At 34.6% G+C, this 14397-nt stretch overlaps 1 protein-coding gene across 1 annotated transcript in view; it reads left to right on the forward strand.

Annotated features, from left to right (window-relative positions):
- The window catches only part of LOC150107423 (arfaptin-1-like), an 80522-nt gene that overhangs the window by 35211 nt on the left and 30914 nt on the right, over positions 1-14397 (forward strand). Inside the window, exon 4 of the mRNA XM_090391877.1 lies at positions 13343-13686. Coding sequence (XP_090248003.1) covers positions 13343-13686 — 344 coding nt within the window. The remainder of the gene's footprint in view (positions 1-13342; positions 13687-14397) is intronic.

Consider the following 14397-nt stretch of genomic DNA (forward strand, 5'->3'; position numbering starts at 1 on the left):
AAGGTGTTTGGATCATGAGAGTGAGATCAGTAATTTGACCATGGAAAGGCAACATAAAAATTCCAGAGGTCATCACAGTTGGCACAATTAGAGTTCCATAGGATACAGGTCTGAGATTGGCTGGGAGGAGGATGAACTGTGGAGAAAGAGACTTGAATAAGATTGTGATCTGAGTTGCCAAGGGGAGAGCAGACATCCATGGTATATTTGGAGGGTGAGTTGGTTAAGAATGTTGAAAGAATGATGAGGATTGTCTTGTATTCTGGTTGGTAGATTGGCTATTTGTGTTAGATCATGACTGATGGCAAATGATTGATCTCCCCTTCCAGCTTGATCTGTAAAGTTGGCATAGGGGAGCCAGTGTGTTATGGACATTCAAGTCACCAAGGAGGACAATCTCATCATCATCATCATCAAATTCCTGCCATGTACCCTCAAGGGGTGTACGCGATATGATAGTACTACATGAAAAAATTATATCATTACCAACTTCCTATCTACAATTTTCCTGCAAATCAGTCTGTTACTTGTCAGTACTCCAACATTATCAGATCTTATATTTCTATCGCCTAAGGCACTTTGTACCATATCAATCCACCTATATCTTGGTCTTCCTCTGGGTCGTTTTCCTGGCAACCTGGCAGAGAACACTTGTTTTGCTAATCTTTCCTCGCCCATTCTGTTTAAGTGACCATACCACCTGAGATTAGCATTGCTAATGCATTCCTGGATGCTGACAATGTTAAGTTTTTTCCTAATATCCTCGTTTTTTATATGATATTGCCATTGATGCCATCTGTTCACGCCTCTAATCTTTCTCAGGACTCTCATATCTGCGGTCTCTAATCTTTGGTCAAGTGTTTTACTTCTGACCCAGCTCTCAGATCCATAAGTTAAAACTGATTTGAACACTATCTTGTATACAGCTAATTTAGTGTTCCAACTAATTTCTCTCTTATTCCATATGAATTTATTCAGTTGACTTCCCACCATACCAGCTTTGCTGATTCTGTTGTCTATTTCTATATTTAATTTACCATCTTCAGTAAAAATCGTGCCTAAGTAGCTGAAATGTTTTACTTGTTCCACAGGTTCTCTATTCACAACACAGTTGACATTTTCAATGATTTTGCCTATTTTCATTGTCTTTGTCTTTTTATTGCTGACCTTCATACCATATCTATTGCAACAGCTATTCAATTTAGTCAGAGAATCTTGCAGACATAGCGGATTTATTTAGAAGTACATCATCATCCGCATAAAGCAAAGAGCTGACATTAACATCTCTAATTTTGATGTCATGTTTAATACCACTTTCCTTCATAATGTGATCTATAGAGATAATGAATAACAGAGGAGATAATGTACATCCTTGTCTCACACCAGATTTAACATTAAACCATCTTCCTGTACTTCCTTCAATTCTAGCTGCTGACTTACAACTCAAATAAAGACTAAGTATTGCTTGATATAATGCCCCATTAACACCATATAACTGCAGCGTATTGAATAGCTTCTCTCTTGGCACCTTGTCATATACCTTTTCCAAATCGACAAAACTAAAATACAGCTCTTTGTTATATTCCCATGCTTTCTCGACTATTTGTCGTAAAGTGAAGATCTGATCCTGACAGCTTCTGTTTGGCCTGAATCTAGCTTGTTCTTCACCAAATTTTTCTTCCACAATTCTTCTCAACCGTTTCTCCAGTATCCTTGTATAGATCTTGCCAAGAACACTCAGTAGGGAAATACCTCTGTAATTTTCCCATTCAGTTTTATTTCCCTTTTTATATATTGGTACTATGAGAGCTCTACTCCAATCATCGGGAATTTCTCCCTCTGTCCAAGCTTCCTGGACTATGCAGTGCAGCCACTGTAAGACTCTTATACCACCATACTTCAACATTTCTGTTCAAATATCATCTACTTCAGCTGCCTTTGATGGCTTTTTCTACTTCAAGTATGGATATGTATTCCTGCCTGCATGCCTGGTCAGTGTTTTTTACCACTGTGCTGTAGTCACTGCTTGTTTCATTTAGCAAATTTTCAAAGTAATTACTCCATACTTCATGGAAATCTTTTTCTCCCGTTTTCATTTCACCTTTATCATCTCTAACTCCTTTTACAGCACTCTTTCCTCCATTTTTAAGCTTCTTCAACAACCTCCAGAATATCTTACCACCTTCTTGATATTTATTTTCTATATTCTTGCCAAAGTCCTCCCATAACTTTTGTTTAGCTAGTTTTACACAGTGTTTAGCATTCTTGCATTTGTCTCTATATTCTCTAAGAGCAAAAGGTGACTTATTTGACAGGAACTTTTGATATGCTTTCTTCTTTTCGTTCACTGCCTCTTTAACTTCCTGTGTCCACCAGGGAGTTCTGATTTGTTTATCCTTACAGACAACCTCACCACATGCCTCTCTGGCAGAATCAATCAATGTTTTCTTCAGAGTTTGCCACTGAATCTCCAAGGTTTGGTTGCTGTTCTCAAACTTTCATTTTTTCTTCAATAATCTTTGTGTATTTTAGTCTACAGTTCACATCTGAGAGCTGCTCAACTTTTATTCTCTTTAAAACTTTCTTACATGTTATTCTTTTCAATACGAAATTCAATTTTATCCTGCTCAAGACTAAATAGTGATCGCTTCCAATTTCAAATCCTCTGTACACTCTGGTGTCCTGCACCAGGGAGAAAACATCACTATCAACAATAACATAGTCAATGAGACTTTTCTTATTCCTAGCCTCTTCTCTCCATGTGAATTTGTGCACATTTTTATGTTGGAACATGGTGTTAGTAATAACCAGTCCATGTCCTGAGCAGAAATCCAACAGATATTTGCCATTATTATTAGCTTTGCTCTTTTCTCCAAATTTTCCCAAAATATTTTTGTATATCTCACAATCATTTCCTACTCTGCTATTTAGATCCCCAACAAGGACCAACTTTTCCTCTTTCATTGTGTCTGTTGCTTTTTCTGAAGCCTCAAAAAATTCCTCCACTTCTACCTTAGTAGAACCTTCTGTGGGACCATAGGCACAAATAAGTCTCATTGTCCAGTTCCCCATTCTCATATTTGCCCACATCACTCTACTTGAGACTGACTGCCATTCAAGAAGATTAGCCTCGTATTTTGTGTTGAATACTATGGCTACTCCTTCTTTTCCTTGATTGTCATTGCCTGAATATAACATTTTGTATTTATTGCTCAGAAAGATCTCACCAGTTTTTGTCTTTTTTGTTTCAGTCACCCCTATTATGTCGATCTGGTACTTATCTAATTCCTCAGCTAGCTCCATTTCTTTGCCATTCAGGTTTCTTATGTTGATAGTACCAATCTTTAACTCTGATGATGTGGAGTTGGGGTTTGTTTTCAGATTTGTTCCAGTAGCTGACTTTTCGCTCTTCGCCCTGGTTCCCCGGCTAAAACAACGGGGGCCTTGTTTAACCGGGCAACGCCCCAGCTGGCATGAAATTTTGTCATGTTGTACCATCATTTTTTATTTTGGTTTAACCAATAAGAATACAATTTGGTTGGCTAAATCCCAAATTGCCAGCCCATCCTCATTCATTCAATATCCAAGTAGATATCCAACAGGGTGCACCACGAGAAGGTCAGAAGCCCTGGTCAGTTCTCCGCATTCCTTTAAAGGCTATGTGGAGGTCTCCTCTCAGTTATACAACTTTGACCCTTAAGCACCCGAGGACAATCTCAATTTGGGTAATTAATTTGTAAAAATCAATTTTTAGTAATCGATTGTCAAAAGGGTAGCAGGATTTTCACAGTTAGGAGAGCAGTAATAGCCTTCATTTGCTAAATGAGGTAATGAAATCTTGAGCCAGAGTAGATCAAAAAGTGGGGATTCTAAGTTGGATAGCCTTTGACAGGAGATGTCAGATTTCACAAAATCCGACATCCCTCCGTCCTTTTTGCAAAATGCATCATGTAGCATGTAGTTGAGATAGCTGAGGTGGACTGTGGTCATGGAAGATGCCAGCTGAGGTTCTGTTGGGAAAATGATCAGGTTTTGATGTCTTTAAGTGGTGATCTATGTCACTCTTTGTATTAATGCCTCAAATGTTGGTGAAATGAATATAGAAGTGTTTTATTGGAAAAAGTTTTGGTATCATTTTGGGTAGGTTAAGGTGTATTTTTGTTACTTGTTTAAATTTTTTTTGGTATATTTTTCATATTTTTAGATTTTTTTTGTATCTCCAATTGAAACTACTATTTTTGTTATTGATTTTCATGAGTAGGGTGGTTGATTCAGAAAACAAAGAGAAGTGGCATGCAGCTGGGGTGTGTGACTCGTGTACATAACTCACACAGAGAGTGCTCAGACTCCAGTCCAAATGTAACCTTGGACATTATCCTCTGCATACCATTAACCTGGTCTCCCTCCAAGCATGACCTGACAGGGAAGCGACAGCAGGATTATTCACTAGCTGATCAGGAAGCCTCCAACAGCTGCATTACCATCAGATCCAGTCCCATGCATTATCTGGCAGCCAGCCTGCAGAAACTGACTCCCTAGTTTAAAATGATAATGATGTAATGAGTATGCCCAGCAGGGTCATCTTCCAAACTGCATGCAAGAAGAAAGGGGGGACAGAAACTGGAAATCCTACTCTGGGGATGAAACAAGGCAAAGGCCACTTCCAACCTCCAAAAAGCAGAGTGGTGGTGTTTCACCAGGTAATGAAAGTTTAGATTTTTGACACTGTCTCTAAATATAGTTTGTTTTCTGACTTTTCTTTTTCTTCAGTAATATTTGTGTGTTTGAGTCTTTCAAGAACTTGAGTACATGTTTTTCTTTTCAGTGGGATATTCATACCTTGATATCACGCTAGATGTTTTGGAAGATACAGGCTTTCTTTATTTCAAATTTCCTGTACATTCTTGTAGCTTTGAACATTATTTTATGTGTGTTCTTTCCTTATAAATTTATGTACATTTTAATACTGAAACATGATGATATTAATGACTAGTTAGGGCAGGGTTTCTCAAACTTTTCCTATGACAGAACACTTCACAAATTCTGGAATTTTAACGGAACACCTTGGTTAGGGTCAAGAATCATTGGTCTCATATTCAGTAAAGCGAAGTGCGCACTATCCCTGCAGTAGGCTGTATCACATTGCAAAAATGCAATAGTGCAAACTACAGGCATGCCGGACCGCAGCGCATTGCATCGAACTTGCCTTGCTTGTGACTGCACGTTTCCTAGAATAGATACCTCCATACTTCACTCGCACTCGGAGGTGTTGACAACCGCGGGTGGCTGAGTCAAAGCCAGCACGTGCTGGCCTTAATAGTACAATCCACATGCAAAGTGAGGAGCTCCTGATTTTCAAACATGTTTAAACTTGTCGCAGCATTTAAAACCATTCCAGGCTCATATTAATTTTGATAATTTTTCATGGAACACTTATTTACTTTCTGCGGAACATAGTTTGGGAAATGCTGAGTTAGAAAATGGCTTGGGCAGAAATCTAGCAAGTACCTGTCATTATTATTAACTTTGCCTTTTTCTCCAAATTTCCCACAACATTTTTCTGTTTGATTCTTTTCCTACTCTGTTGTTTAGGTCTCCATCAAGAAAGATTATTTTCCTTTATATCAACTGACCTGTCTAATTACTCATATTCTTTACTTCTTTCTTGCTAGAACTAACCATGACCACTTAAGCATATTATCTGATTTGCAATTCAGAATTTGCCCACATCACCTAATATTAGTGCATGTTCAAGAAGTTTATATTTTTATTTAGTGTTCATTGCTATAGGTACTCTCTCCCTACCATGCCTGAGTAAATCATAATACTTATTCTTTTAAAGGATTTTGGTCTTTTTGTCCTCACTAACACCACTTATGTCAACATGATACTTCTCTTCTGCTAACCTAACTCACTTCTTATGTTGATGGTACCCTTCTTTAGTCATCAGAGATTAGTGGTGTTCCTGTAGCTTTTTATTGTTCACTCTGGTTCCCCAATGTGATGTGACCGACATGATATATTTTATGTTTTATTCTTGTACTGTATATACCAGTATATAGTTTCAGCCAACATAGAATACAGTTATCAAAAGTAGGTTAAATCTTTACATTTCTTTTGACTGTGTGGTTGTCTCCTCTCAGTTATCTATTTCATTGATCCTCGGGGTGAGATTTACTGCATCAGCTATAAGAATAAGCTAGTTTAAAAATAAAACTTAATATTAGAATAAATTACTGTGCTGTGATTTGTATTGTGAGAGAATTTTATTTCAATCTAGTCCTTACATTCTTTGCTGGCCATTCTTGCTTGGAGAAGACATGCTTTCTTCATTTTATTATTATTATTATAATTATTATTCATGACACCTCCAAGGAGTCCGAAGACTCATTGCGGGAGGACACCTATTGTACATCTCTCCTCTACCACCAATCATCAGCACCGTCTACTGGCCACTACCACCACCACGGCTAGTATTTTTTTTTTTGTCTGTAAATTGCGTGTGTTCTGAAGGGCCGATTTGTCTGTATGTGGGATGAAAAACCCGAGTTTCTGGGAAAAAACCCGAGAGAAAAAACCCTGCTACCTCCGTATGAGATCAGCTAACTCACCTTTGATTGAAAACGTCCATTTTAGGATTCCTCCCATGATGACGAGAATCGAACTTAGGCCTTTTTTTATATATGAAATTATGATGGAAATAAGCAGAAAAGAAATTTTAACATGAAAGGATAACATAGGATACAGGGGTGCTTAAAGGTCAAAGCTGTATAACTAAGAGGAGACCTGTACATAGCCTTTAAAGGAATGCGGAGAACTGACCAGGGCTTCTGACCTAATATCCAATCCTCACCTTCTCGTGGTGCACCCTGTTGGGTATCTACCTGGAGACTGAACAAACGAGGATGGGCTGGCAATTTGGGATTTAGCCGACCAAATTGTATTCTTATTGGTTAAACCAATATAGAAAATGATGGTACAATATGACAAAATTTCATGCTGGCTGGGGCGTCGCCCAGTTAAACAAGGCCCCCCCCCTTTGTTTTAGCCAGGGAACCAGGGCGACCAGCGAAAAGTCAGCTACTGGAACAAATCCTAAAACACACCCCAACTCAATATCACCAGAATTGAAGATTGGTACTGTCAACATAAGAAGCCTGAATGGCAAAGATATGGAGCTAGCTGAGGAATTAGACAAGTACCAGATCAACATAATAGGGGTGACTGAAACAAAAAAGACCAAAACTGGTGAGCTATTTCTGAGCAATAAATACAAAATTTTATATTCAAGCAATGACAATCAAGGAAAAGAAGGAATAGCCATAATATTCAACACTAAATACGAGGCTAATCTTCTTGAATGGCAGGCAATTTCAAGTAGAGTGATGTGGACAAATATGAGAATGGGGAACTGGACAATGAGACTTATTTGTGCCTATGGTCCCACAGTAGGTTCTCCTAAGGTAGAATTGGAGGAATTTTTTGAGGCTTTAGAAAAAGCAACTGACACAATGGAAAAGGTGGTCCTTGTTGGAGGATCTAAATAGCAGAGTAGGAAATGATTGTGAGATATACAAAAATATTTTGGGAAAATTTGGAGAAAAGAGCAAAGCTAATAATAATGGCTAAAAAAGAGTTAATCTCAGGTGGTATGGTCACTTAAACGGAATGGGAAAGATTAGCCAAACAAGTGTTCTCTGTCAGGTTGGCAGGAAAAAGACCCATTGGAAGACCAAGATATAGGTGGATTGATATGGTAAAAAGTGCCTTAGAAGATAGATATATAAATATAATATCTGATAATGTTGTAGCTTTGACAGGTAACAGATTGATTTAGCAGAAAATTGTAGGTCGGAAGTTAGTAATGATATAAATTTTTCATGTAGTACTATTATATCCTGTACACCCCTTGAGGGTAAATGGCAGAAAGTTGATGATGATGATGGTTTCATTGTTTCGACTTTTTGTAAAGTCTAAACAACGTATACATGTTTTTGTATATGTTTTTGATGTTTGACAGAACTGAAAATAATGTTATCCTATTTCCAATAATTTAAAGGAAAAAAATCATTAAAAAGTTTTCTGTTATGGGAATCTGTTGGCCTAGTTGAAGATGATTTATGCATAAATCACAAAAACTACAGTTTTATAATTATAGCATGTTTCCTGATCTTTGAATCGGACGAGACAAGTAGTTATTGCAATAGTCTGCATTTTTATGAGCTGTTGAATGTTGACAAACAGTGCTGTTGCAGTTTTTTTTTTTTTTTTTTTTTTGTCTCCCATTCCCAAATACAGTTGCCAAAATGACATTGAAATATTTGAAATATGTACAATCAGATTTCCTTACTTTATTACTTTATTTTTTAAATTATGAGATATATTCTTTGGATTCATTTATTAAAGGAAATTCAGAATTTTGTAATGTGACATTTTTATTTTTTCACATCAAATAGTCTATGGTATTCCAATAGGTTTCAGAATAGTTTCATGATTTATTATTCTACCTTTTACCTCAACAATTTCCAAAAACAGGGTTCTTCTTAAAAGTTGAAGTTCTTTTTGGAGAAAACAAAACTTTTTGTTTTGTGTTTGCATAGAGAAATAAATGAAATTTTATATTAAATTAAATTTAAAAGCAAACTATTTTGACAGTAGAGCAGCCCTTTTATCACAATTAGGCTAAAAGAGATATAATGCAATTTATTTAAAGAATTATTAATTTTACCTACCTGTGTGCATTGTTTGAAGGTAAAGATGGTAAATAACTTGGTTCAGGACTTGATCAGAGCTGAGATGACACATATAATTAGAAGTGCTGAACATAAGGACAATAAACCTTGAGCATAGAAATATATATATCAGATTTAAAAAAAAAAAGTGAATAAAACCAATAACAAAAAAAAAAAATGAACTATGCAAACTCTGAGTTTAAAAGAACTCATAAAAAAAAAAGCTAAATAGATAACAAAAAGAAAACCTGTTTTATATATACAATAAGCCAGCATCATGGCAGGTGCTGACCATTTAATTTAAATAATCGATTTTCTGCTATCTTCTTCTGATAACCATTTTAAAACAAAAATTGCCAGTATCCATCATGTTGTTGGCTTGCTGTGTATATATTAAAGTTTTTTTTTTTTTTTTTTGCCATATTTTTATTTTTAGTTCTTTTGAATTCATAGTTTGTGTAATTTATGTTTTGTTATTTTTTTATTCACATTTTTTCGGCTCTCTTGTATATGTATTTCTACATTCAGTTATCGGTTCCTTATGTTTGGCAGTTCTAATTATATATCATCTCAATTAAGTCAAACCAAGTTTATTTACTATTATTACCTTAACAGAATGCATACAGGTATATCAAATTAATAATCCTTTAATTAAAAAAAAATCACATTATCCCTTTTAGCATAGTTGTGATAAAGGACTGCTCCATTGCCTGGTAGATCCACAGGCTGTTAGATCGATAGACATCTGCCTTAAAGAACACAAAAATTACATCCACAATCATCTTCAGGGCTAGTCAGGATTAGCAGACCATGCTTTGAATATTCCTTCATATAGGATTAAATGGAAGAAGACATTGGTTTTATACAAAAGTCATTATAGGTCCAAAAGACTATTTTTAGAATCAGCAATCAACATCTGCTATGAAGAACCCGTCCCCTGCCAACAAGTATGGTTGCATTAATTTGTCAAAGATCTGGGAGAGAGAGAGTTATTATGTGACTAGATAGCTTGACCTCTTTAAATTAAATTTACTGTTGACCAGCCTATAGAGGGTGCCTTGTTAGGACATTAGTTCTGTGTTCAGTTAAAGATAGAATAGTTTCTAATGTTTTAGTGTAGAGCGCTTGTCACAGTTATAATTTGTGCTCTGATGATGCTGAGTATACAAAACTAGTGAATATTAGTAAGTTCAATAAATTAATTTATTTTTTCACTCTTCATGATGTTTATACTATGAAACATTATGGGTAGAATATACTTTAGTACAATCGGGGTGGAAGGGGTGGTGAAGCGCAATACATAGCCTCTCCCACTCAAATGTCAACCTCACCTTCCCGTGGTCCATCCTGTTCTAAAAGTACAAACGAGGCACTGGCGACCAAGTATGGGCGGTATAACCTTAACACCCTAACAGAGTAAATGCTGTTAGATCTGCCTGTCCAGAGGCGTTAGGTAGCAGCCCTACCACTGGACTTACCCAGCGATAGGTTAGTAACCTGCCCTGGGGAAATTCAAAATACTTTCAAGTTTCATGCAAAGAAAAGCCGGACGGACTGTCAGGGAAAAGACCACAACCCAGGAAACGGTAAACGAAATTGGAAAAAGGAACACATAATGAAGATTGCAACATGGAATGTGAGAAGCATTGCACACAAAGAAGAAGAACTTGATAAACAACTAAACCAAGCTAACATAAAGATATGTATAGTAACAGAAACAAAGAAAAAACAAAAAGGTACAAAAGAAACAAACAACTATATACAAATCTACAGTGGGGTAAAAAAAGAAGAAAGAGCAAAAGCAGGTATAATGATTATGGTACATAAATCCCTAAAGAACAATATTGTATATTACAACTATTTGAATGAAAGACTAATAGAAATTAGACTCGAGACATTAAGAGGCCACATAACAATAATTGGTGCATATGCACCAGAAGAGGGAAAAGAAGAAGACAGTAATATATTTTATAAAGAATTACAGAATGCCATAGATAAAACAAACAAAACTGACTATTTACTGCTAGCAGGAGATTTAAATGCCAGAATAGGAAACAAAAAATACAAAACAAACATAGGTAAATTTGGCGAAGATACATGTAATCAAAATGGTCGCAGATTGCGCGATTTTGTCATTTATAATAATATGAGAATAATGAATTCAATGTTTAAACACAAGGAAATACATAAGTATACTTGGTCAGCCAGAGGATACAAATCAGTAATTGACTACGTTATCACAAATTTTAAATTAGCGGAGTTAATTTTAGATGTAAGAGCATATCGAGGCTTTGAATTAAACTCTGATCATTATATGGTATCAGCAAAAATTCGTTTTAAACCAAAGTGGCTAAAAACACATAGAATTGAAAATTCTTACCAGCCGAGCTACAAAATTTCTTCATTACAGGATCCTCAAGTTAGACTACAATATCAAAAATGCACAAACTTAAAAACAGAAACCACACATGAATCAAGTGGCATAGAAGATGAATGGGAAAATTTGAAACAGATTCTCACAAAAGCAGCAACAGAAACCTTAGGAATAAAGCACAAATGGATTAGAAAAAGAGCACTATGAGACTGGAACAAAGAAATAGAAAATATAATAAAAACCAAAAAGGACAGTTACCAGAAATGGCTAAATTCCAAAACAATAGAAACAGAAATAGAGTATAAAAGAAATAGTGCAATTGCAAAACGAGAAGAGGAAAAAACATAGAGAAAGATGGAACAATTTCATAACAGAACTAGAAAAGGATTTATTTAAGCCACAAACCAAAACCTATAAAGTAATAAAATACATGAATAAAGAAATAAAAGAAAAGATAAAAATACAAACAATAGATTTAGAAAAATGGGTGACCTATTTCCAAAATCTCTGGACAGATGAGAACAATGAATTAAAATTTTATAAGACAAAGAATGACCTAATAGAAAATATCACAATGTTTAGAACTGAAAAATATAATAAAGAAGATGAAAAATAGGAAAATGCCAGGAGAAGACAATATAAATATAGAACTATACAAAAATGCAGGTGAAAAATTTAATGAAAGACTTTTGAAATTTTTTAATATGGTTAGGATGTCCGGAAAAACCCCTAACTCTTGGAAAAAAGCACTGGTCATCCCAATCTATAAAAAAGGAAATAAAGACAATTGCAATAATTATAGGGGAATTAGCCTGCTGAATACAGGATATAAAATATATGCAGGAATATTAAAAGAGAAACTAAGCAGCATTGTAGAAAACAAATTACTAGAAGAACAAAATGGCTTCCGAAAAGGCCGATCCTGCATAGATCCAATTTTTACTTTAAAATTATTAATAGAAAAGAGAAGAGAATTTCAAAAAGAAACTCATGTGGCGTTTATTGATTATGAAAAAGCATTTGACAAAATTAGTCGACAAAAATTGTTTAAAATATTAACCAATTTAAACATACCAAACCAACTTTTACAATCTATTCAAGAAATATATACAGGAAATAAAATAGCAGTTAAATTAGAACACACCTCAGAATGGAAAGATATATCAAGAGGAGTACGACAAGGATGTACCCTCTCACCTCTGCTTTTCAATATATATATAAATGAAATATTAACAATCTGGAAACAGCATAACCCATTTGGTATACAAATGACCCCGCAAATGAAGATAGATACACTACTATTTGCAGATGATCAAATAGTATTAGCTACATCAGAAGATGACTTACAAAGATCATTAAAATCATTAAATGATATCTCAAAGCAATATAATATGACAATATCCAAAGAAAAAACAAAAATAATGGCATTCAAAGGAGAAAACCCAATAAGAAGTAAAATAGTGATAGATAATACAATACTAGAACAAGTAAACACTTTCAGATACTTGGGATGTGATCTATCATACAAAGAAGAAAAAGACATAGACACTAAAATATCAAACTTTGTCAAAGTAAATGGCATAATAAATAGTATATTTAAGCCATCCCTGGTACAAAAACACACTAGAATCAGACTATATAATGTCTTGTCAAAACCAACTCTACTATATGGAAGCGAAACATGGACCATGAAAAGGAAAGATGAAAAACGAATTCAAACAACAGAAATGAAGTTCCTCAGAAAAACAGCTGGATATACCAAGTGGGACCACAAAACAAATGAAGAAATCTTACAATCCCTAAAAATCAAACCAATTAATTACTACAGACTTGTAGCGGATTTATTTAGAAGTATAACATCATCCGCATAAAGCAAAGAGCTGACATTAACATCTCCAATTTTGATATCAGTTCAGAAAGATGAACTTTGTAAAACTTCTTTGAGCTGTTGGTGTATAAGAGAAATATTACTCAAAGCTAACATAAGTTTTATTTATCATTAGTTTTCTATGAAGCACAATTACTTTATGTGTGACATAACTCTCTAAGTGACCCATTTCAAAACTAGTATGAACCTATAGTTATATTAAGACAGCTCTGCATTTCAGGACCCTCCAGAATGTTTGTTTCATTTTGAACTCATTCTTTTTTTTGGAATATTTTCTAGATTAAAAAAATATGTATAATTAATATAATTGTATTGTATAACTTAAAGCAATTTTGTAATCCTTTACAGAGTTCAAAAACTGTAGATGCTACTTTGCAAGCAGAAATTGAGTATATCCGTAACAGCCACAGAAGCTACCTAAATCTTATGAAAATGGTTCAAAACTTTACAACTCAGTTCAGTTCTTTGCTTGAATGCCAGAGTGATTTGGGATTGGCATTTTCTGATCTATCCCATAAAACACCTGCTTTAGAAAAAGAGTTTACTTATAATGCTGTATCACAAACTCGTATAATAAAAAATGGGCAACTTTTGTTAGATGCCTTAAATTTCTTTTTGAGTGGATTAAACACGTTATGTAATAAGACAATGGAGGATACACTACTTACTATAAGGCATCTGGAATCAGTCAGGTAAGTTCTCTCTCTGATAGTTATCTAAAATTGCATTTGTTTGTTATGGTAACTTTCTCCCTGGGGTGTAGAGCACATGATTATTGTTATTATTAATACCTTGCATTAGTTTATATAGTACATAAGGTAAACATAGGTCTGGAAAATGTAAAACTGATTGAACATGCTTAATTTAATAAATTACTTAGTGAAAAAATTATGCATATGAGCTGTATGTGACATGGTAAACTTGCACAGTTGTATACATACATACCATCAGATTATAGAACAGCTTCCCTCCTTTTATTCCTTTAAATTCAAATTATAACCAGACTGTTAAATTCTAGCCAGAATGTTTATCTTAACCAATATCTAACCAATGAAGTGTCACCAATACTATAGGTGACAATTCACTGGTTGCTCATTTTACCTTGAACATTTTTATTATTCTGCATTTATTCAAATACAAGATAGATATTTTTAATTAGAATTAAGCACAAACACAATTTTAAGATACTACCACCACCAACACCATCTCATGTTTGCATAATAAGTTGATTTTTAATTGTAAACAGCATTCCAAGTTTTCACCATTACGTGAATTATTTTCTTTTATTATTTTGATTTTTTAGTGGAACCTGTGGCATAGTAATTAAATAATAAAATAACACGTAAAAATCACAGTGATAGCTTTAATTAGTAAAAGGACGGATATTTCATACTAAAATTAAT

Source organism: Typopeltis vanoorti, chromosome 4 (assembly GCF_054136105.1).
Source record: "Typopeltis vanoorti isolate ZY-2024b chromosome 4, IOZ_Tvanoo_1.0, whole genome shotgun sequence".
Taxonomy (NCBI): domain Eukaryota; kingdom Metazoa; phylum Arthropoda; class Arachnida; order Uropygi; family Thelyphonidae; genus Typopeltis; species Typopeltis vanoorti.